At 37.8% G+C, this 21,116-nt stretch overlaps 1 protein-coding gene across 3 annotated transcripts in view; it reads right to left on the bottom strand.

Annotated features, from left to right (window-relative positions):
* Positions 1 to 21,116, bottom strand: part of ORC4 (origin recognition complex subunit 4) — a 52,958-nt gene that overhangs the window by 8,439 nt on the left and 23,403 nt on the right. For all 3 annotated transcript variants that reach the window (XM_056117704.1, XM_056117705.1, XM_056117706.1), the window contains exons 3-10: positions 20,380 to 20,456; positions 19,249 to 19,339; positions 15,089 to 15,164; positions 14,572 to 14,657; positions 13,304 to 13,352; positions 10,338 to 10,489; positions 6,845 to 7,018; positions 372 to 458 (exon numbers count right to left, since the gene is read on the bottom strand). In XM_056117704.1, coding sequence (XP_055973679.1) covers positions 372 to 458; positions 6,845 to 7,018; positions 10,338 to 10,489; positions 13,304 to 13,352; positions 14,572 to 14,657; positions 15,089 to 15,164; positions 19,249 to 19,339; positions 20,380 to 20,456 — 792 coding nt within the window. The remainder of the gene's footprint in view (positions 1 to 371; positions 459 to 6,844; positions 7,019 to 10,337; positions 10,490 to 13,303; positions 13,353 to 14,571; positions 14,658 to 15,088; positions 15,165 to 19,248; positions 19,340 to 20,379; positions 20,457 to 21,116) is intronic.

Genomic DNA, 21,116 nt, shown 5'->3' with positions numbered 1-21,116 from the left:
ATAGCAGTACTCCTACATTAAAAAATATATATACTTTAAAGATCTACAGGATCATGTGATCAAATTATAAAATGATGAAAGAAAACAAGATACGAAAGACCCAATGTAGTAAAGGTGTAATTACCCCAAATACAGGTTTATCGTAGAGGTTTTCAAAATCACTCTGTCACCTACTCTATGCCATGTGGCAAAATTTACCTCTTTTCAGCAAAGTCCCCCACTTGTACAAAAGAGGATTTACTATGGCCTACCTGGATCATTCCAGTACCCCCAGAGGGCTGGTTACAGTCCTCTTTGGGAAATGCTAGTTTAATTATTTCCTATCAGAACTTAATGACTTAGTGAAAGGAAATGATAAAATTAGTACAAACCAGTAACATGTGTAATGATCGCAGATTTTTGCTGACGTTAAAATGCTTCTGCAGTACTTCCTTCACACTTCCATCTTCTGACAGACCCTAAAGAAAAACAGGATTAAAACCTAAATATAATCTTTTATCTCATTAGCTCATGTACCTTATTAACTTTATCTGATATTAAATAGGTATTGGTCTTGCAGAACATCAAATAAAATTCAAAATTCCAATCTAATTTTCTTCTCTGAATACAGTGATATGAAGACAAGGAGAATTAAGACATTTATAAAACATATTTGATGCAGAGTATCTGATAAGGAGTAAAGCAGAAGAGTCTGAACGGGTTAGTGGATAGGTGGGGAGGTGGAGAAGATATTATAGGGGACAATATTCAGGAAGAATAAAGAGTTAAATGAACTTTCATGTACATAGTTCAACAAGACTACCACAAAGGCATAGACAACAAAAACAAAAGGGGCTACATCAAATTTAAAAGCTTCTGCACAGCAAAAGAAAAGCTAAAATAAAAAGACAACTTACCAAATGGGAAAAATTCTATGTGCATAGTAAAATACATATAAGGAACTAATATGCAGGATCTACAAAGCACTCATAAAGCTAAACAACAACAAAAACCCAACAACCCCATCCAAAAATGGTGAAAGGAGATAAACAAATGTCCTCAAAGAAGACATAAGGCCAACAGAAAAAAGTACTCATTGTCACTTGTTAGGGAAATGCAAATCAAAACAATGAAATCATCTCACACTAAAGAGAATGACATGTATCAAAATGTCTGGAAACAGCCAATGTAAGTAGGGCTGCACTAAGAAAAAACACTCTTCCACTTTTGATAGAAATACCATCTAGTACAATCTCTCTGGAAAGCAACATGGAGATCTCATTAAAAAGCAGAAGTGGTGGGGTTATGGTGCCGGCAGCAGGTCAGTCTGTACCTGTGAGTTGAGTGCATTAGCAGCCTGATGGTGCCTTCAGACTTCCAGATACCCCAAAGTTGCTGCTGTGCCTTTGGCCAGACCCCAAAAACTTGGGGCAAAGTTTACCAAGAAGGTAAATAGCCAAAAGTTGGGTATGTGGGAGACACACCCACAAACCACCTCCAGCTCACCTATATAATTGGAGGCATGGCCTCTCTGGTTCCTGACTGAACTGCTTAATGTCCATGATCCCAGAGACTCAGAAACAAATCTCGAAACCCAGCAGAAATGCGTCCGGTCCCTGCAGTAGGTTACTGGTGCTGGGCCAACCCAGGTGGGAATAGGTTTTATGCCTTGGTCTGTTCCCACTGGCGGCCCAGTGGCCGCCATCCTCCAGAGGCCACTGGACAGTCAGGTTTGGGCCCACAGCGACAAAATACGCAGGGCCTCACAGGATGGGGGTGGAGCTGGTCCTGTCCTCCCCATGCCAACGAGACCCCAAGTCATCGCCCACAAATGGCCTCTCTGGCTCCTGATCAAGCTGTTTAATGGCCATGATCCCAGAGACTCAGAAACAAATCTCGAAACCCAGTGGCATTTGGCACAAATCTCTCCAGATTTAAGTGTTAAATTTTCGGAATTTCCAAATCGTGCAGCCACCACTGCAGCCACAGGACATCATGTGTTATTCATAACCAGCAATAGAAAACAAATTGTTTACTATTGCCTTTTCAGCAGATCTGAGTGTTGGGGTAAAATCTCAAATAATAATGGTGGGTCTGATGTCAAAATATTGAATGCAATCAAAGTAGAGAGAGAATGTGGAAATCATCTGCCCCACAGGTAGGGGGAGGGTGTGGGATTGGGATATACTGGGGTTGTTGGGGGTGGAGAATGGGCACTGGTGAAGGTATGGGTGTTTCATTGTATGACCGAGACTTGGACCCGAAAGCTTTGTAACTGCTCTCACGGTGATTCAATAAATAAAATTATAAAAAATGAAAAAATAAAGGAAGTGGCACTCGCATTTAAACCAGTAATACCAATTCACGAATATCTACTTCAAAAACACAAAAACATCAATTTTTAATGATATATGTATATGGATAGTCACTGCAGCATTTAGTACAACAGCCGAGACATGAAAACAACCCAAATGCCCAACCACAGAAGTTGTGGTATATAGAGTTGTGGTACACAGTGGAATAGGATGCAGATCTAAGAAATGACAAAACATGCAATTTGACATGACATGGATGGAACTGAAGGTTATCACAGTGAAGTTACTCAGGAAGAAAAGGACAATGATTTCTATCATATGTGTGATTTAACGATACCCAGTGGAGGAGCAAAAAATGGAAAAGGGCAGCAGAACTGGAGTGCTGAGCCACAGACCTGAATTTGTAGGGAAGTGGTAGGAGGAGGTCTTGAACCGTGCAAGAATCTTTAGATGGATGGGAATAGGTACTTTGATGCAAGTACAGTGCTGTATGATATATAACATATGCATAAAACCATCAATAGTATTTTAAGTCATAATCACTTAATAATGATAAAGGGGTTTAAAGAACCAATGGCTTTGGAAATTTTGGTCTCAACAGGACCCTTTGAAAAAGTAGTACTATCTAAAACAGCCAAGGAAAGGGTAAAATACACAACACTGAAGGAAATAGTACACAAAAGCAAGTAAACTTCCAAAATAATTTGCAAGGAATAAGGGCTTATTTTTCTTAAAAAAAAAAAAAAACAGAAACAAAAAGAGGATAGGTGAAGACCGAGTACAGGAGTTAAGGCCTTGCCTTGTACTCTACTGTCTATTATTTGATCCCTGGCACTGCTTATGGTGCATCCAGCACTACCAGGAATGATCCCTGAACAAAGAACCAGGAGTAAGCCCTGAACACTGCTGAGTATGGCCCAAAACCAACATGCCTCCTCCCCCCCCCCCCGCCTTCTGCACACCCCCGCAAATACAACAGGGCTGTGGGGAGGTAGCGCAAAGGTGTAGAGTACATTGTAGCCTTACACATGAAAGGCCCTGAGTCTGATCCCTGTTCCATGCTACTCTCCTTCCCTAATGTTATGAGTTGTGGTCCTAGAGGCCCTCAGCATCACAGGGTTCAAGCAACATAGCATCACTAGGCCTCTGAACACTGCTGCAAAGCCTACTATAAAATAGACAAGTACAAAACCCCAAAGCATTTATTTTCTGGAGTTAAAACTGTAGATCTCTTACTTTTTCCAATGTAAGATCCTGACTAGGAATAAGATCCAATTTAATGGAGTGAAATTTTATGCTCTTAGTTAGTTATCTACCCCCACCCCCTTTCACAGAGATAGAAGGGAAGGTTAATGTTATCTCAGGACTCATTCTGTTTAGGGCTAGCTTAGTTCCTGTTAGACCTTTTCACCTTCTGTTTACTAAGCAGGGAAGGTGAAAAGGTAAATCTTCCTTGAATTTACATACAGTATTTGGGGGAAATCTCCATTAAAGAGAATTAGGGTTTTTAAAATGCAGGGATTTCTCCTATACTACCACGTTGAAATGGGATCTATTCTCTTTCTTCTTTTAACTTACCAAGGAGATGGCCAAAACAAACATTCAAGTTAAGAAAGGTGGCTAAGTTCATCCTACTGTGAAGACATTTCTTGGATGATACTCAATAGAGGTCATTTTTAGGCCCTCAAGATCTTTCAAATGGGTCATCAGTGAAAATCATATAAATGGGGGGCCATAGAAACAGACGAGGGGGCTAACTGGTATGAAGCAAGGTCAGAAGGGGCCACAATAAGAAAATGGCTGGGACACACTGATTTACATTACTGCTTTGGAATTAGAAAAAATAGTCAGCACTGAGAAAAAGGATAGTTCCCTTAATGAAATCTCTCCCTACTCCAGGGCAGGGCTTCTGGCCATGGTGCTGACACAGTTTTTCTGAGGGAATAACTATTAGCATATTAACGGAAGCTGCAAAATGTTGATTAGGTCACAAGACAATATTAGAGTCACAAACTCCAGTGATATTAGTCTTAATCTTTTACAAAACACTGCAAATTGTCAAAAAAAAATATATATATATATAAGATAATGCTCTCCCAGTCCATTCCAACTGCTTTTAAATTCAAATATGCAAAGAACAACCCAGGACCAGCATTTCCCAGCACATGGTTATCATTTCCTATGCCATCCAGAATTATGCTTCACCAGTAATGTCCCCATCATATACTTCTTTTATAACCCAGTCTAGATATTCAGAATGAACACATCTGGAAACAAGAGAAAAAATGAGTCATTCAATACAACCTGAAACTGAGTTAACACTGTCATCTCAGAAAAACAAACGAGCAGTAACAAAAATAATAAAAGCTGCAGGAAAGCACAGATATTTGAATATTATGAAAGATGCAATCTCTAAAGAGACAGAAAATATACTACTATAGTATCAGGAGATGCAAAAGGTGAAAGCCCAAGAAGCCCTGAAAAGTGAATCCACAGGCCAGAATATCCAGAAGCTCTGATCAGCTCCAGAACTAATAAAAGAAAGGACAGTGTGACTGAATAGATACAGCATCAAAGAAAATTTTTTGAGTTGAAAAATAATCCGAGTCACCAATATAATTTGGGGAAAAGGGTCAGATTCACACCTAGTTAATTGTGCCTGCCATTTCCACTCCTTGCACAGTATCTGAATTTTAAAGATGAAGTTAGCTAGTTTTCATATAATTCTATATACTAAATAAGAAAAAAAATGAATTATCAAAGTGGCAAAGGTAAAATAAAAGATAACACGTAATTAAGTCCTAGATGGAAAATGTTTAGTGTGCATATAAGGTCTGAAATACTTTACGAATTATTGGTAATAGTCAAGTAAAATGAAAGAAATGGGCATAGATAGGAACGAAATTCCCATTTTTAACATGTATTCTTTTATACTGATTAATTACTTGGTTGTTCTTTTGTGGGAAACCTCATTTAGTGAAAATGCCATACTATGGCCCTCATTTTAGCCTCTACTTTTAAAAAGGAGACATCTTTCTTTTGCTAATTTGTCTAATGTTGTTTTGATTACCGGCTCAGTCTGGGAAGACCAGAAGGAATTTGGGGATTTCCCCCTGCTTCTCGTAGTTGGAATTAAGAAAACATGCAGTACAGTCAGCACTTAGATATTACTCAGCTAATATAACAATTTGTTTGTTAGGCCATCAACTTATGGGCAGGTAAATTTATAAAATCTATAAAAAAACAAACACTGTCCTCCCGTTCATCAATTGGCTCGAGCAGGCCCAGTAATGTCTCCACTGTGAGACTTGTTGTTACTGTGTTTGGCATATTGAATACATCACGGGTAGCTTGCCAGGCTTTGCTGTGCGGGCGAGATACTCTCAGTAGCTTGCAAGGCTCTCCGAGAGGGGTGGAGGAATCGAACCTGGCTCGGCCGGGCTGGCTGCGAGCAAGGCAAATGCCCTACTGCTTTGCTATCGCTGCAGCCCACAAAATGTATAAAGTTTAGTAAATCTTTAAAACATACACTTTGGGCTGGAGCACTGGCACAAGTGGGTAGGGCGTTTGCCTTGCACGCTGCCGACGTGGGTTCAATTTCTCTGTCCCTCTCGGAAAGCCCGGCAAGCTACCGAGAGTATCCCGCCAGAAAGCCTTGCAAGCTACCCATGGGATATTCAATATGCCAAAAACAGTAACAAGTCTCACAACAGAGATGTTATTGGTGCCTGCTAGAGTGATTTGATGAACAACGGGAGGACAGTGCTACAGGGCTACATATACTTTGGCATCAAGGATCCTCTAGGCTTCAGATCCTAAATAATGAGATTTGCCAATATAAATTAATACAGAGAGAGGTGTCACAATTTTCATACTGCCTCTTGTTTTTTGTCATTTGTTTATTTTTTTTTAGATTTAGGATTGGTGGTGATGGGGGGGGGGGATTGTCACTTCCAGTGGTGTTGGGGATCAACCCCTGGACTTCTAGACTCAAAGCATGCTCTGAGCCCACTGAGTTAGCTCTCTGGCCTCTTTATTACTTCTTAATAGACTTAATGAGAAAAAAAGTTATTTATAAGATTTGAAAAAAGAAAAATTAACATTAGAGATTGTTATGAATAGATTTAAAAAGCAAAATTTTATAAAGCAATTGATTGGAAAAGGAAAAAATCCTTATGCTAGATTTAAAAAGCAAAATTTTATAAAGCAATTGATTGGAGAAGGAAAAAATCCAGGAGCTTGGCAAGGCCCTGGGTTAGAGCCATGACACCCGCTAATCTCCACCTTAGGTATAGTCATCAACTTATAGGCAGGTAAATTTAGAATCCTTAGGTGTAGCCTTTGTGGACAGTCAGCATTGCTGGGTTGGGCCCAAATACCACATAATGCACGTCCCTTCACACCAAAAAATAAATGTGATTTTATGAGACATTTGAAATTATATATAACATTTGAAATTCTGTGCTCCTTTACAAATTTGTAAATTTTAACAGCTTTCAAATGCAGCAAGATACTATTATGCTATCATTAATACCCATTTTCCGTGTTACCTGTACATGCTCATTCCACTTCTCTGCAAAAAGTTTGTCTGGAAATTCTACAGGTAGAGATAACTGTTCTTTAAATATTTTAAGATACTGTGGAAAACCAAATGAATTCATGATGTGTATCTGCCGGTGAGAAAATCGTGACTTCACTCTCTTTTCTAAGAGTTCCAAAATATCCTTAAAAACAAAAGAAATTCCCTATTAAGATGTGTGTTTAAAAAAAGACAACACAGCATTAGATTTAAGTATCTGGCCATCGTCTATGACTAGCAATGCTTATAATCCTATGAGATAAAATTAAGCATTAAAAATATGCAAGTGTTTAAAATTTAAAATTACAGTCTTTAAAATTTATTTAAAAATGAAAATTAAAAATCTCCCAAAGATTACAGCAGTAAAGGTGAAGTGTGGTCTGGAAATAAACCAACACTAAGACTTTATTTTATGCAAGTTACTTCAGTAATCTCCTACTAAAACCTTTTTTTGGTGATGCCATGCCTATCAGGTTATTCTCAATCTTTAACATTCTAAAATATGGATTAGTAAAAAAACGATAACTGTTACTAGTTGTATGCCACAGCAATGAAGAACTTAATAAGGATTTTTACAATTCTGTGTAGAATTCAGATTAAGCAAAAACTAAGATAATAAAAGCAGTGAAATAAATTACATGATATTTAACCATCTTCACTGTTGTATGTAACAACAGCTGAACCAGCAGAATGTATGATGGAGAAATTTCAGTTCATGGAACTACCCACAATTTTCTTGAAGGGGACTATACCAGGTAGTGCTCAGGGCTTATTCAAGGTTCTGGGCTCAGGGATCAGTCCTGGTAGGCTCAGGAGACCATATAGGATGCCAGAGATACAATCCTGGTTGGCTGCATGCTAGGCAAGAACCCTAGTGCTGTACTATTGCTCTGGCCTCCACTATCCACAAGTCTAAGCTAAAATTATACTTAAATTCTAATTCCTCTTCCAACTGTAGAAGAGAAAATGAACAGGAACACATTATGACATTAGTTTGTTATTTTGTGTTCTGACTTTTTTTTTTAAGCATTACTATTTTAGAACACTTGTATTTGCATTTTTTGAAATCAAAACAAGAGATTAAAAATCAGAGTACTCTCAATAGTAAAAAAAAGTTTTTAAAAAAAGTGGTTAGCAAAGCTTAAATTACAGACATTTAAGATTTTTCTTGAAGGCAAACAAGAAGCTGTTGGGCTGGGACTGTGGCTATGTGGAAGAGCAGTTGCCTTCCATGTGTGAGGGTCTGGGTTGGATTCTCAGGGTTGCACTGTCCAAGCACCACCAGGATCAACCCTGAGTACAAAGCTGGGAGCAGACCCTTGCAAAGCTGGGTGCACTCTGCACCCCCCTCCCTCCAAAAAACGAAAAACAAAAAGATTCATGATATGATGATGGTGATAATATAGAGGAAAGAATTCAAGTAATCAAAGGTAGAAAAAAATTAGGAAGGAAGATGGAAGACTAGTTGGGGTGAGAGGAAAGGGAAAGGGTAATACCAAAAGGTTTGAGAAAAGTATAGTACCAACAAAGAGAAGACAGTTATGTCGAGAAATATTATACATTATCTTCTATTAAGTACAGTTCTTTATCATCAATCTATATCGCAGAAACAATGCTCTCTACAAGCCTTGGGTATGGAAAAAAGAGATGGAAATAAAAGATATTAGTGGAAGGCAGTAAACAAAAATTAACAATGTGAAGAAGGATTTCTACATTTTCTGGCAAGTACTTATTCCAATTTGCTCTTTTTTCCTATAAACATGGGCACACAGATATTATACACCAAAGAACAGGACAGTTGGGTAATTACACACAAATAGCAGAAAAGGCCTCTAGTAACAATGATAAGGAGCAATTGATACTTTTTTTTTGATTCTTCAATAGGACCATAATATTTGCCCGTTACTTATATACAAAGGAAGACATTTTGGCTGTAAGGAAGGTACTTTCTCAACCCGTACGCTAAAACTGCTTTTGTCAAGGAGTGCTTCCTTTAAAATGGAAAAAGAGAGAACTGCAGGCAAAGAGAGAAAATGAATGGCCCTGATATTAACCTAAACTAGAGAAGAGAAGAGGAGGCTACAGCTTTAGATGCATGCCACTCACTGTATGAAAAAAAAAGTGTTATACTTGAAGACCAGTTTTACCTAAATTCAGAAAGTTCATACTCTTGGGAGTTAAGAAGGATAAGTACAAAAAAGGCTGCAATAGCTATTCAAAGTAAAAAGGTCCAACATTCATATAGTTGTCACATGTATGTGACAAGAAGACCATAGTCAAGTCATTAGAAAATTCCCCCAAGATGGGGCTGGAGAGATAGTAAAGTGAGAAGGGCGTCTGCCTTGCATGTAGGTGACCCAGGTTTGATACCCCGCATCCTATATGGTCTCCCGAGTACCACCAGGAGTGATCCCTGAGTGCAGAGCAAGAAGTTATTTCTGGGGCTGGAGTGACAGCACAGTGGGTAGGGCGTTTGCCTTGCACGTAGCTGACTCGAGTTCAATTCCCAGCATTTCATAACCATATTTCATAACCCTGAGCACCACTAGGGGATATTCCTGAGTGCAGAGCCAGGATTATGGTAACCTGAAAGAACAAATTCTGTCCATTTTAGGAGACATGATCTTAACAAGTTGAGATAGGTGATTTGTGCATTAAAATTATAGAGTTTTAAATGTAAAAGCAAAAAAAAAAATTAGTGATGTTTTTGGGGCTGGAACAATAGCACAACGGGCAGGGTGTTTGCCTTGTGCGCGGCCGACCCGGGTTCGATTCCCAGCATCCCATATGGTCCCCTGATCACTCAGGGGTAATTCCTGAGTGCAGAACCAGGAGCAACCCCTGTGAATCACCGGGTGTGACCCCAAAAAAGAAAAAATTAAAAAAAATAGTGATTTTATGAAATAGATTATTTAACTATATTTTCTAATTGTATATTTTAGCATAACTTAGGGCTGGGGTGACAGCACAATGGTAGGGCATTTGCCTTGCACACAGCCAGCCCCACTGAGCCGGGTTTGATTCCTCTGCCTCTCTCGGAGAGCTTGGCAAGCTACCGAGAGTATCTTGCCCGCACGGCAAAGCCTGGCAAGCCACTCGTGACGTATTCAATATGCCAAACACAGTAACAACAAAGTCTCACAATGGAGACATTACTGGGCCTGCTCGAGCAAATATATGAACAACGGGAGGACAGTGCTACATGTAGTGCTACAGCATAACCTGACTTCGTATTTTAAAAATCCTGATACCACTAGAGGGAGGAGGGAGGCATTAATTTATAAGAATGTGTGATATTTGTTTTTGTTTTCTTCGATCTGAGGTCAATAGTAGTATAAATGGCATATGGCATATCACAATTGTAAATATCTAATATAATGGCCTCATAATGGCCTCATAATGACTATAAAAGTAATTAGTTTTTAACTTTCTAAATATTCTAATCATTTTAAAAACAGACTTACCAATCTACATGTAAGACCAATCACTGCTATTGGAGTCTGTGCAGACTGAGAAACATCAAAAAGATTATAGAGGAGTGTCTGATTTTTATGATGAGCAAAAAGATCAAATTCATCTAATACAAAGATCACTGGGCAACTAGTAGTTCGTTTACCTAAGGTAAGATGAAAAGAGTCTTAATAAGCAATTAAATTAAAACAACCTTTCTAAATTTCAAAAAAAAATTACTGCTTTTCATTTTTTAAAATTTAATTCAGCACCCAATGATAACCTACTTTAGGAAGGACACTTATTGAAGTTGTACATATATTTATCCAACAGCAAAGAAATTCTTCATGAGACAAAGAGAATATTGTTTTTAAGAAGTCCACTATCTACTATATCCAGAACTTTACTGATGAAAAATTAGGAAATTTTATTCTTCTGACGTCACCAGAAAATTGACGAAGTTCTTTTAATCTCATCATAGGCAAAAATACTTTGGAATTAAATATATGAGAAACCAATAACAAGTCAAACAAATCTAATTAATAAAACTCTTGCTTCAAGAGAATTATTTTATTAGTAGAAATGCAAAGTATACCTCCCACATAAGTATTTTTATTAAAAACAGCTAGACAAGGAAGGTCAGCCAAATTACTTTTAATCATTCTAAACACAAGTTTTGACCTACAACAACAGGGTAAGTTCAACATGGGTCTGTATTCATTTTCTCACCATGATAATCAAAAATACTTTACCAGACAAACTTCTAGTATATGATATCAAGCTTCAGGGGTGAGGGCAGGGGTTAAGATTTCAGGCTTCAGGTTTGCATGAATAATTTTAAAGAAAATCCGGTGAACTTGCTCTAATAGTTAATGTAACGTAGCAAGTTCACCGGAAACACTAACCAAATTGGCATAAAACCACATGAAAGAGACCCAAAGGGCTGGGTGACAGTTCAGTGATCAGCAATATATGCCATCCATGTCAAAGGATACAAGCCTGACTCCCAGGACTGCATGCCTTAAGCCACAATATACAGATACGGATACAGCAGATACAGCCCTCTTACTTCCAAGCACCCAACCACTGGGTCCCAGCACAAAATGGTCCTGCCTGGCAGGCCAATTATTGTAGCTCCAGAGCTCCCTAAACACTGCCTAGGAGATCACTGCCCCCCAGTAAAATAAGCGTACATAATAGATTATGTAGTATTTGATTAAAAATAAAAAGCATTCTCTATCACTGGGAAAAAATGGTTTGCCAAGATTATTTTCTGTAATTCACATCAAAATAAATTCTACTCATTGTCTAAATTGTAACATATATGAAATGAAAACATGAAAGAATGTCTTTAGACTCTGAAGGAGAAAAAAACATATGATTATGTGAAAAATTTACAACTTCCATTCAACAGAAAGAAAAAGTCCAATCCAAATGTAAATGAAAAGTGTAAGAATTCTCATAAAACCTGGAACTGGAGTGATAGCACAATGGGCAGGGAACTTGCCTGGCACATGGCTGATGGAGTTCAACATTATATGGTCCCCCAAGCCCTCCCGGATTGATCCCCGAGAGCACAGCCAGTTGTGACCCCCAAATAAACAAATAAAAAATTCCCACAAATAAGTATGATATTAATAGAATAAAACCAACAAAATAAAGAATACAACAGAAACACACAAATCACTGTCACTGTCACTGTCCTCCCGTTGTTCACTGATTTGCTTGAGCGGGCCCAGTAACATCTCCATCCTGAGACTTGTTGTTACTGTGTTTGGCACATTGAATATGACACAGGTAGCTTGCCAGGCTTTGCCGTGCGGGCGAGATACTCTCGGTAGCTTGCCGGGTCCTCCAAGAGGGGCAAAGGAATCGAACTCGGGTCGGCCATGCTGGCTGCGTGCAAGGCAAATGCCCTACCCGCTGTGTTATAGCTCCAGCCCACAAATCAGTATTAGTGGCAAGAATATGTAATGATAAACATTATAACTATGAAAATTATACAAATCAAACTAAAATAATTTTTTTCTATTTGACAGGCAAACTAGTAACTTGTAAATATAGCACACTGGTGAAATGCCTACCTGGCATATTTGAGAATTTGAGTTCAATGAACAACATCATTAAAAAATACTGTTTACTAATTTACAGAGAAAAAAGTTCCCATAAATTAGAAAGGGAACCTTCTAAAGCTATGTATACATTTTTAAGTGAGGTACCTTTTAATTAAGAATTTTTACTGAAATTTATCTTGAGATAGTAAGAGAATGATCATCTAAGCATTTCTTCTGAATTAAGAAAAGTTAGAATAAAATACCACAAATGATACTAGTAGTTTCTAATATTTAATTATAATTAAGTTACAGGACTGGAGCGATAGCACAGCGGGTAGGGCGTTTGCCTTACAAGCGGCCAACATGGCCGACCCGAGTTCGATTCCTCCGCCCCTCTCGGAGAGCCCGGCAAGCTACCGAGAGTATTCGATATGCCAGACACAGTAACAACAAAGTCTCCAATGGAGACGTTACTGGGCCCGCTCGAGCAAATCGACGATCAACGGGAGGGCCTTTACCTTTAATTAAGTTACATATTTAAAATACATAAGAATCATAAAAATGATTATAAAATTTAAAAACTTACTAACAATATGCTAACTTAAAAACCTACTACTAACAAGATGCTAACAAGGTACTGTTAGTTAATGTGAACAGACTTCATGACATTATGGAAGATTATTTTATTTGAATGGTACCTCTAATAATATGTTATATGGTATGGTATCTGTAATGATATTGTATCTCTAATCATAAAGGTGAATAAATAAAAATTCAATGAAAAATGATAGATCACTATTATAGTAGTTGAATTACAGTAATTATTTTACATTTTTTAAAATATTTCTGTATTTGTTTTAAGAGAATGTATAACCATTATAAGAGAATTAAGTATATTTTGGTAGTGCTAAATATGCTGTATTTACCTTTTTTTAAAGCTTCAAGGAGAAATGAAAGGTTTTCAGCAAAGCTTCCCTGTATAACAAAAAGATAACAAGACATTCATGAAATAAAGAATGAAGGAGTAGGCCCTTAGATATATGCATTATCATGTCATCTATTTTTTTCCTAGAAAGCATGAATTGCTGGCTAGATTCTAAGCTGAATTGCATTTTACATCTTCAAAGACATGAGGCTCTTACAAGATTCAAATTAATTTTATTGCTAAAACAAATGAAAATAGTTGGGTGCAGAAGTTGGGGGTTCACAACCAGTGATGCTTGGTGTAACTCCTGGCAGTGCTTGGGGGACCCATACGTGGTGCCAGGATCAAACTAAGTGGCATCAACTCATCTGAGTACCTTATAATCCCCATAATATTTTTCCAGCCCTTTAAAACATTTCTAATTAGAATCTTTCAAGTAACAAGAGTCTACTGTCCTGAAATTTACAAAATATAACATGAAAGTATGGGAAAAGTTTTGGAAAACATTTTTTTGATAGCAAGAGTTAACTGAGAATTATACATTATGACCCAATAATTAAGTATGCTTAATTCCACTTTTTCTTTAGAATAACTCTATGAAGCATAATAAAAGTATGCTTATAACAGATAAACTCAGAAATTAAGATAAAACCATATTGATTATCAGATAGTCAAATAGTTACTAAGACAAAACAAATTCACCCTTTTTTGCTTCTGTATTTTCTACTACTCACATGCTGCCCAAGTTTTATAGATTAGAAATGGATGGTGAGTATTTAAATTTTTAAAGTATATCAATTTAGGAGACCAGAGAGATGATACAGGGTTAAGGCACTTATTGTGAGCATGGCCAACCCTGGTTGAATCTGTAGAACTACATACAGTTCCCTTCTGATCCCCCAATCACTGCCAGGAGTAATTCCTGGGTACATAGGGTAGAAAAAGCCCTGAGAAATACTGGGTGAGGTCCAAACACTTAAAAGTAAAATAATCTCTAAAAATAGATAATCAGATTATTTATATTGCAGGTAATACCTACAGAAACCCAGAACAGTCTTAGCTGTTTTATATAACAAGCATAATATTCTTAATATACAAATTTGATGAATAACTACATTCTAATACGATAACATTTCAATGACAAGAAACTTACATTTTAAGTTTTAGTTAAAACATAATTTAATCAGGAATCTATAAACCCTTAATCATTCAAAATTTAAATATATGTACACAGTCTTGATTTAAAAAAAAAAGGGACATGATACTCACAAAAACTTTATCTTCAACTACATTTTCCAGGTTTAACTGCCTTGTAATTTCCTTTAAGGCAATTTTATCATTGATCTGTAGCAATCCTGAAATAAAGTCCATTTAAAGATGTTTAGTTAAAATTAAATACACATTTCATACAGTACACTTTATTTTCCAGTCAAGTAAATTTTCTAATGCTTTTAAAATGACCTAAAAATATCAATTATTATACAGTATTTACTTTTTAAAATTTGGCAGTGAAAATGTTTGATAGTCTCAAAGCATTTAATAGATAAGAACACAGAAACCTTAAACCTCTAGCTATACTATTATTTTTACCTTCTAGAAGCAAGTGATGTGATGACTAATTATTACTGATAGATCTAGTTGTTACTTAAACTAGTTATAGTACACATTAAATAAACAAAGTTGTTAAACATGGATCCAGTAATCGACTTACAACTGAATTAATTTCATTATATAAAAGCTAACAAGGCAAATTATATGATTTTCACTGGCAAAGTAACATACTTACCATTTAGGTGAACTTGTAATACATTTTCCCTCACTTCTTCTACTTCCATTAGTTCTTTCAAAGCGTGGTTTACTAACTAAATAATAAAAGTTAAAAAAAATTTACCCTAGGTAAAATCTTATTTCAAAAGTATGATTAACAGAAATAATATAAAGACATCAGCATAAGAATTAAACAAAGCTGCAGATTCATTACAGATTAAAAAAAAAAGTTTAACTATAACATCTAATGTCTCGACTTTTCTCTAGATACCTGGGTCAGAATTGATGCACATTCCTCAATCTTTCACCCAAACATCTGGGGAGTATGTAGAAACAATCCGCAAGATTACAAAGAAATGTTTTCTACAAGCCACACTAAACTGTGGTTGCTTTAAGAACTTCATTTTCTTAAATTTATTATAGGTTATTTAACATTTTCTCTATCACCAAAAATTAACTGAAAAATATTAAATACAATGCTGAATGATTTCCAATTTCTAGCCCCAATTTTTGTTTTGTTTTTTTGGGGGTGGGGAAGAGAGAGAGATGCCAAGGATCAAGCCCTGGGCTTCATAAATATGTGGCATTCACTGAGCAATAGTTCGTTTCAATTTCTATGAAATACTGTGAGAAATATTTTACAAGTTTGCATGAAATAAAAACTGAAAAGATAAGAAATACAACTTAGGCTAAATTGAGTAAGAGACGTTTGCTGTCAGTTGTCATAAAGTCCTTATTAAAAAAAACTTAAGAGCTTATAGCAAAAATTACCATTGATAAATGTTAATAATTATTGCTAAATATTCTTTATGATTATACTGAAAAATGATATGTAATCATAAATTATTTAATTATAAATTTTCACATTTTTGTAATTATAGGTTTTCATACCAACTAACATTGTTTTTTTGATTTTTGACAAGTTTTTGCATAGTAAATATCACATACATCTTTACTAACAATTAACATGCTATAATTTTTCTTATTTTGGGGGAGAAGGGGCCCTCACCAGTAATAACTGGGACTTGGGGGTCATTCCCAGAGATACTTGGTACCACAAGCCTGATAAATTTTAGTGCTTGCGCCTGGCAATTTGGTGCTTACCAGTGCTCAAGGCTAGCTACTACCTAGCTCAGGAGGCAATGAGTTGACAGGGATAAAACTTGGGGTCTTCTGCCCAGAGGGGAAAGGGTGTTGCTCTCTTCCGCCCTCCTCCCTCTGGAAAGAAAGATGGCGGCCACATGGGAGCCTTGTGGACAGCAGGTATGAGCCGGGGGTGTGGGGGCGACTAAAACCTCAGGGGTCGGGGGGCGTTCCGGTCCGTCCTTCACGCCCTACCGAGGTCACCAGTCGCCCCCCGCGAGCGGCTCTCCAGCACAGCCACGGCCCCAGAAGCACAAGGACTTAATGCAGAACCCAGCAGCTTGGAGCAGAAAAGTGAAAGGACTATGCGTTGATCCAGGCCATCAAGTCTGCCGGAGGGGAAAGGGTGTTGCCCCATTCGCCCTCTCCTCTCTGGAAAGAAAGATGGCGGCCACATGGGAGCCTTGCGGACAGCAGGTATGAGCCGGGAGTGTGGGGGCGACTAAAACCTCAGGGGAAGGGGGGCGTTTCGGTCCGTTCTTCACGCCCTACCGAGGTCACCAGTTGCCCCCAGTGAGCGGCTCTCCAGCACGGCCACGGCCCCAGAAGCACAAGGACTTAATGCAGAACCCAGCAGCTTGGAGCAGAAAAGTGAACGGACTATGCGTTGATCCAGCCCATCAAGTCTGCCGGAGGGGAAAGGGTGTTGCCCCATTCGCCCTCTCCTCTCTGGAAAGAAAGATGGCGGCCACATGGGAGCCTTGTGGACAGCAGGTATGAGCCGGGAGTGTGGGGGCGACTAAAACCTCATGGGAAGGGGGGCGTTTCGGTCCGTCCTTCACGCCCTACCGAGGCCACCAGTTGCCCCCACGAGTGGCTCTCCAGCACGGCCACGACTCCAGAACACAGAAACCAATTTCTTAACTATCTGACTTTCAGTAGAAATACTTCCAGGGTCAATAGGTAAAATAGCAGAAATCCAAAACCAACATTTAATTCTTGAACCCAGCTGTAGAAAGCAAATCACTTCACAATGCTTTTTCAGCATGTCTGATTTTGGGGGGGGGGGGGTTAAACTCTAAATAATAGTGGTGAATCTTTTATTGAAACAATGAATCTAATCAAAGCAGATGGAGTGTTAACTAGAATTCATCTGCCTCACAGGGACGGGGAGGGGTGGGGGGTGGGGTTTTATTGGAGTTCTTCATGGTAAAAAATAAGTATTGGTAAAGGGAAATGTGTTTGATATTTGCATGACTGAGACATAAACTTGAAAGCTTTGTAACCTTTCCCACAGTAATTCAATAAATAAATAAATAAATTTAAAAAACAAAAAAACAAAACAAAACAAAAAACTTGGGGTCTTCACAGCACCCAAGAGGAGAGAGAGAACAAGGGGGAATGCCCTGCCACAGAGGCAGGGTGGGACGGGGGGGGGGGGGGGAAATGGGAGATGGGGGGGAATACTGGGATCAGTGGTGGTAGAGAATGGGCACTGGTAGAGGGGTGGGTATTCATTCAATCATTGTATAATTGTAATCCCATCAACAGCCAAGACTCAGAGACTATAAAAACCAGCTCCCGGCCGCACGACATCTTATTATCTCATTCCTACTTTGGACAAACTGGGAGGCTACCGAATGTAGCACACGGCAGAGTCTGGCCAACTCCCCATGGCGTACCCAATATGCCAAATACCAGTAACAATGATGGGTCTCATTCTCCTAAAGAGCCTTGAATATAATCTCAGGGCTAGGATGAAGGAGACGTTACTGGGGTCTGCTCGAGGCAATTGACGAATAACAGGATGGTCGTGATTCGTGATTGTATAATTGAAACCCAAGCACAAAAATTTGTAAATCTACAACTGTAACTCATGGTGTTTCACTAATAAAAATCTAAAAAAAAATGAAAAAAACCTTGGGGTCTTAACATGCAAGGAATGTACCCCAATTCTGAGATTTCCCTAGTTAAAATCTTTATACTGGCTTTTAAAAATCTTTTATTTTTCTTATTTGAAACACCACGATTTCCAATATCGTTAATGGCAGGATTTCCAGCACACATTGTTCCAACACCACCCACTACTAGAGTGCTTGCTTCTTTCTACCAGTGTCCCAAGGATACCCCCCAGAATATCTTGCCCACCACAACCCCATAGTAAGCTCAATTCTATAAGCCAACTCTCCAGTTCTGTAGAGTATTCTTTGGTTACTGAATTGTTTTATCAGCCACACCCAGCAGTGGTCAGAGGTGTGTATGTACGCGTGTGGAGCGGTGGGGAGAGGGCTGCATTCTACAATGGGCAAGCATCTGCTCTGCAGAGTGGTTTTGTGTTTAGACCCAATGGTAAAAAGGTATGTGTTTCAAAAAATCAAAAACATTTAACAAGAACAAAAAAGTTTTCAAAGGAAGAATGGGAATGAAGTACTGTTCCTTCTAAAATTATAGTGAAGATGTATGATACAACTATGTTCGCGGCTAAGAATACAGGCTTTATAAACAATATGTTATTAGTCAATATTGCTTAAGTGAGGAGAAAAAGAACCTTTAGTAAAGACACTGCTTACTGGTAAACTTTCTGTACTTATAGTAGTCTATTTCTATTTGTTACTGTAACATCGTTGTGCAGTATAAGTTGCAAATACAGGATATCAAACATATTAACTATACCTGGTGCAGGTGTGTAAATTTTAAAATAAAAAATCCTTCCTCAATAATAGGTTGCATAGGGCTATTGAAAAACGACCTTCTATATGATTGCCCTAGGTCAGAATGCACTTTCTTAAATTTAGCTATTGCCTTGTGATTCATTTCACTTCAGTCAGAGGAACTTTCATTCCCTAAGGCACTTATTGAAGAAAATTCTGAAACACCCTAATCAAATTCCTCAAATTTCTACTGCGATAAGACACTGAGACTTGGTATTGTTACTCACCATATAACTTAGCTTACCCCAGGTTGACAGCAGATTATAATGGTAAAAAAAAGGAGTATGACCTTGGATTTTCCTCACAAGACACAAAATGAATAAAACCCATATTATTCCAAAGGGGGAAACTGTCCAAAATAAGTAACAGAAATTTGTAACTTTACCATGGTCTTTCCAGATCCTCGGGGTCCAATAATAAGAGCAGAGTTACTTTCTCCATTGATAGCAGTTCTTTTTAATAGCTCAATTAAATGTCTGAAATGGCATAAAGAAACCAAAATTTTAAAAGGAAAGCTGGAATAATGTACAAGGTGATATATTAAACAACTAATTTGAGATGCAGAGAAAATAAGCTGCTTTCTTGCTCTATAGTTATATTCTCAATATTCCTACAAGGAGAATGCTGAAGATGGCAGGCCAACAATAATTCCCTTTAAAAACCTCAAGGAGAAACCAAGGAAGTTGGCAGTACCTTAGGTGGTATATGGGACAAGGGAGAACAGTGACATTTTACTCCATAGCTGACTGGTGAGAATTGGTTGTAGGTCCAAATTTGCTCTGTCATGACAGAAAACAAAACCTATACAATATTGAAAAGACGACTGAGAACATACCATTATCTAGTTATACCTGCAGTTGCTCTTTGAGACGCATGGTTTCTATAGATAAGTTAACTTGGCTGACCATTTCATTTCTTTTTAGAAAACAAATTACTCAGAATGCCTATGGAATTCTATTTTCTTCAAAGTAAACAAATAGAAAGCATTTTCAAATCACACCACAGGTTACTGTCACCTCTCTGGATTGTTCCACTGTCCCTAATGCCGGGACAGTAGTGGTATGAAATATTATTCACTCTGGGAGGCACTGCTATAAACAAAGCAATATTTTTACCTTTATAAAAAATATTATATTATAAATATAATCATTATATTAATTATATTGGGCTCGAACAATAGCATAGAAGGTAGGGCGTTTACTTTGCATGCGGCCGACCTGGGTTTAATTCCTCCACCCCTCTCGGAGAGCCTGGCAAGCTACTGAGAGTATTCCGCCCACACGGCAGAGCCTGGCAAGCTCCCAGTGGCGTATTGGATATGCCAAACACAGTAACAACAAGTCTCACAATGGAGACGTTACTGGTGCCCACTCAAGCAAATCGATGAACAATGGGAGGACATTGCTACGGTGCAATTACTGTATTAATTTTTCATTTAGGATAAAGTTTATGAATGATTTTTGCAGAATGTGAAGGGCATCATAAATATCCGTAACAAAGATATAGCTAAACTTACTTATACTGCCCTTGAACTCCAAATAAGTTATTATGTGGACTCTGATGACAAAATCGTTCACGTAAAATTCTTTGTACCTGATGAAAATAAAATCAATATTAAAATATTTCAATAATGAAATTAAAACAATGAGAATATAATGACACATCATATTTAAGTATTAATGATTAATTCAGCTTCCCGAAATAATCCTGGTCTTTAAGATTTTTGACACCATTTTTATGGACTGCAAATTTAATAGTTCTTTTTCCTATTTTAAGTCCCAGAAAAAGGATGAGAATTCAACTGTGAAAGATTCAACAAGTGATAGTTTTACTTTAGCTATATCAATAAATTTAGAGCTCGACTGAGGACTATTTTAATGCATGTAAACTACAGAATACCTCACTCTGTATAATATGTCAGTCAATGAATAACATCAAGAGAATTTAAAAATGTAACATAATCTAATAAGTTTATGTACTGTATTTAAATTTCTAAAAACCAACATGATCTAAATTGGTTTAGTTTAAGCCCAATCAATCTGCATCTATCATAAAAATCAAAATTCTCGGCGGTCAGAGTAATAGTGCAGTGAGTAAGATGCTTCCTTTGCATGTGGCTGACCTGGGTTCCGTCTCCAGAACTCATCTAGCCTCAAAGCCAGCCAGGAGTAACTCCTGAGTGCAGAACCAAGAGTAAGCCTGAACACAGCTCAGTGTGCCACCAAAAAACCAAAATAAAACACGAGGACCTAT

The sequence above is a fragment of the Sorex fumeus genome, unplaced genomic scaffold, assembly GCF_029834395.1.
Source record: "Sorex fumeus unplaced genomic scaffold, SorFum_2.1 ptg000035l, whole genome shotgun sequence".
Taxonomy (NCBI): domain Eukaryota; kingdom Metazoa; phylum Chordata; class Mammalia; order Eulipotyphla; family Soricidae; genus Sorex; species Sorex fumeus.
This window is presented reverse-complemented; position numbering and strand designations above follow the sequence as displayed.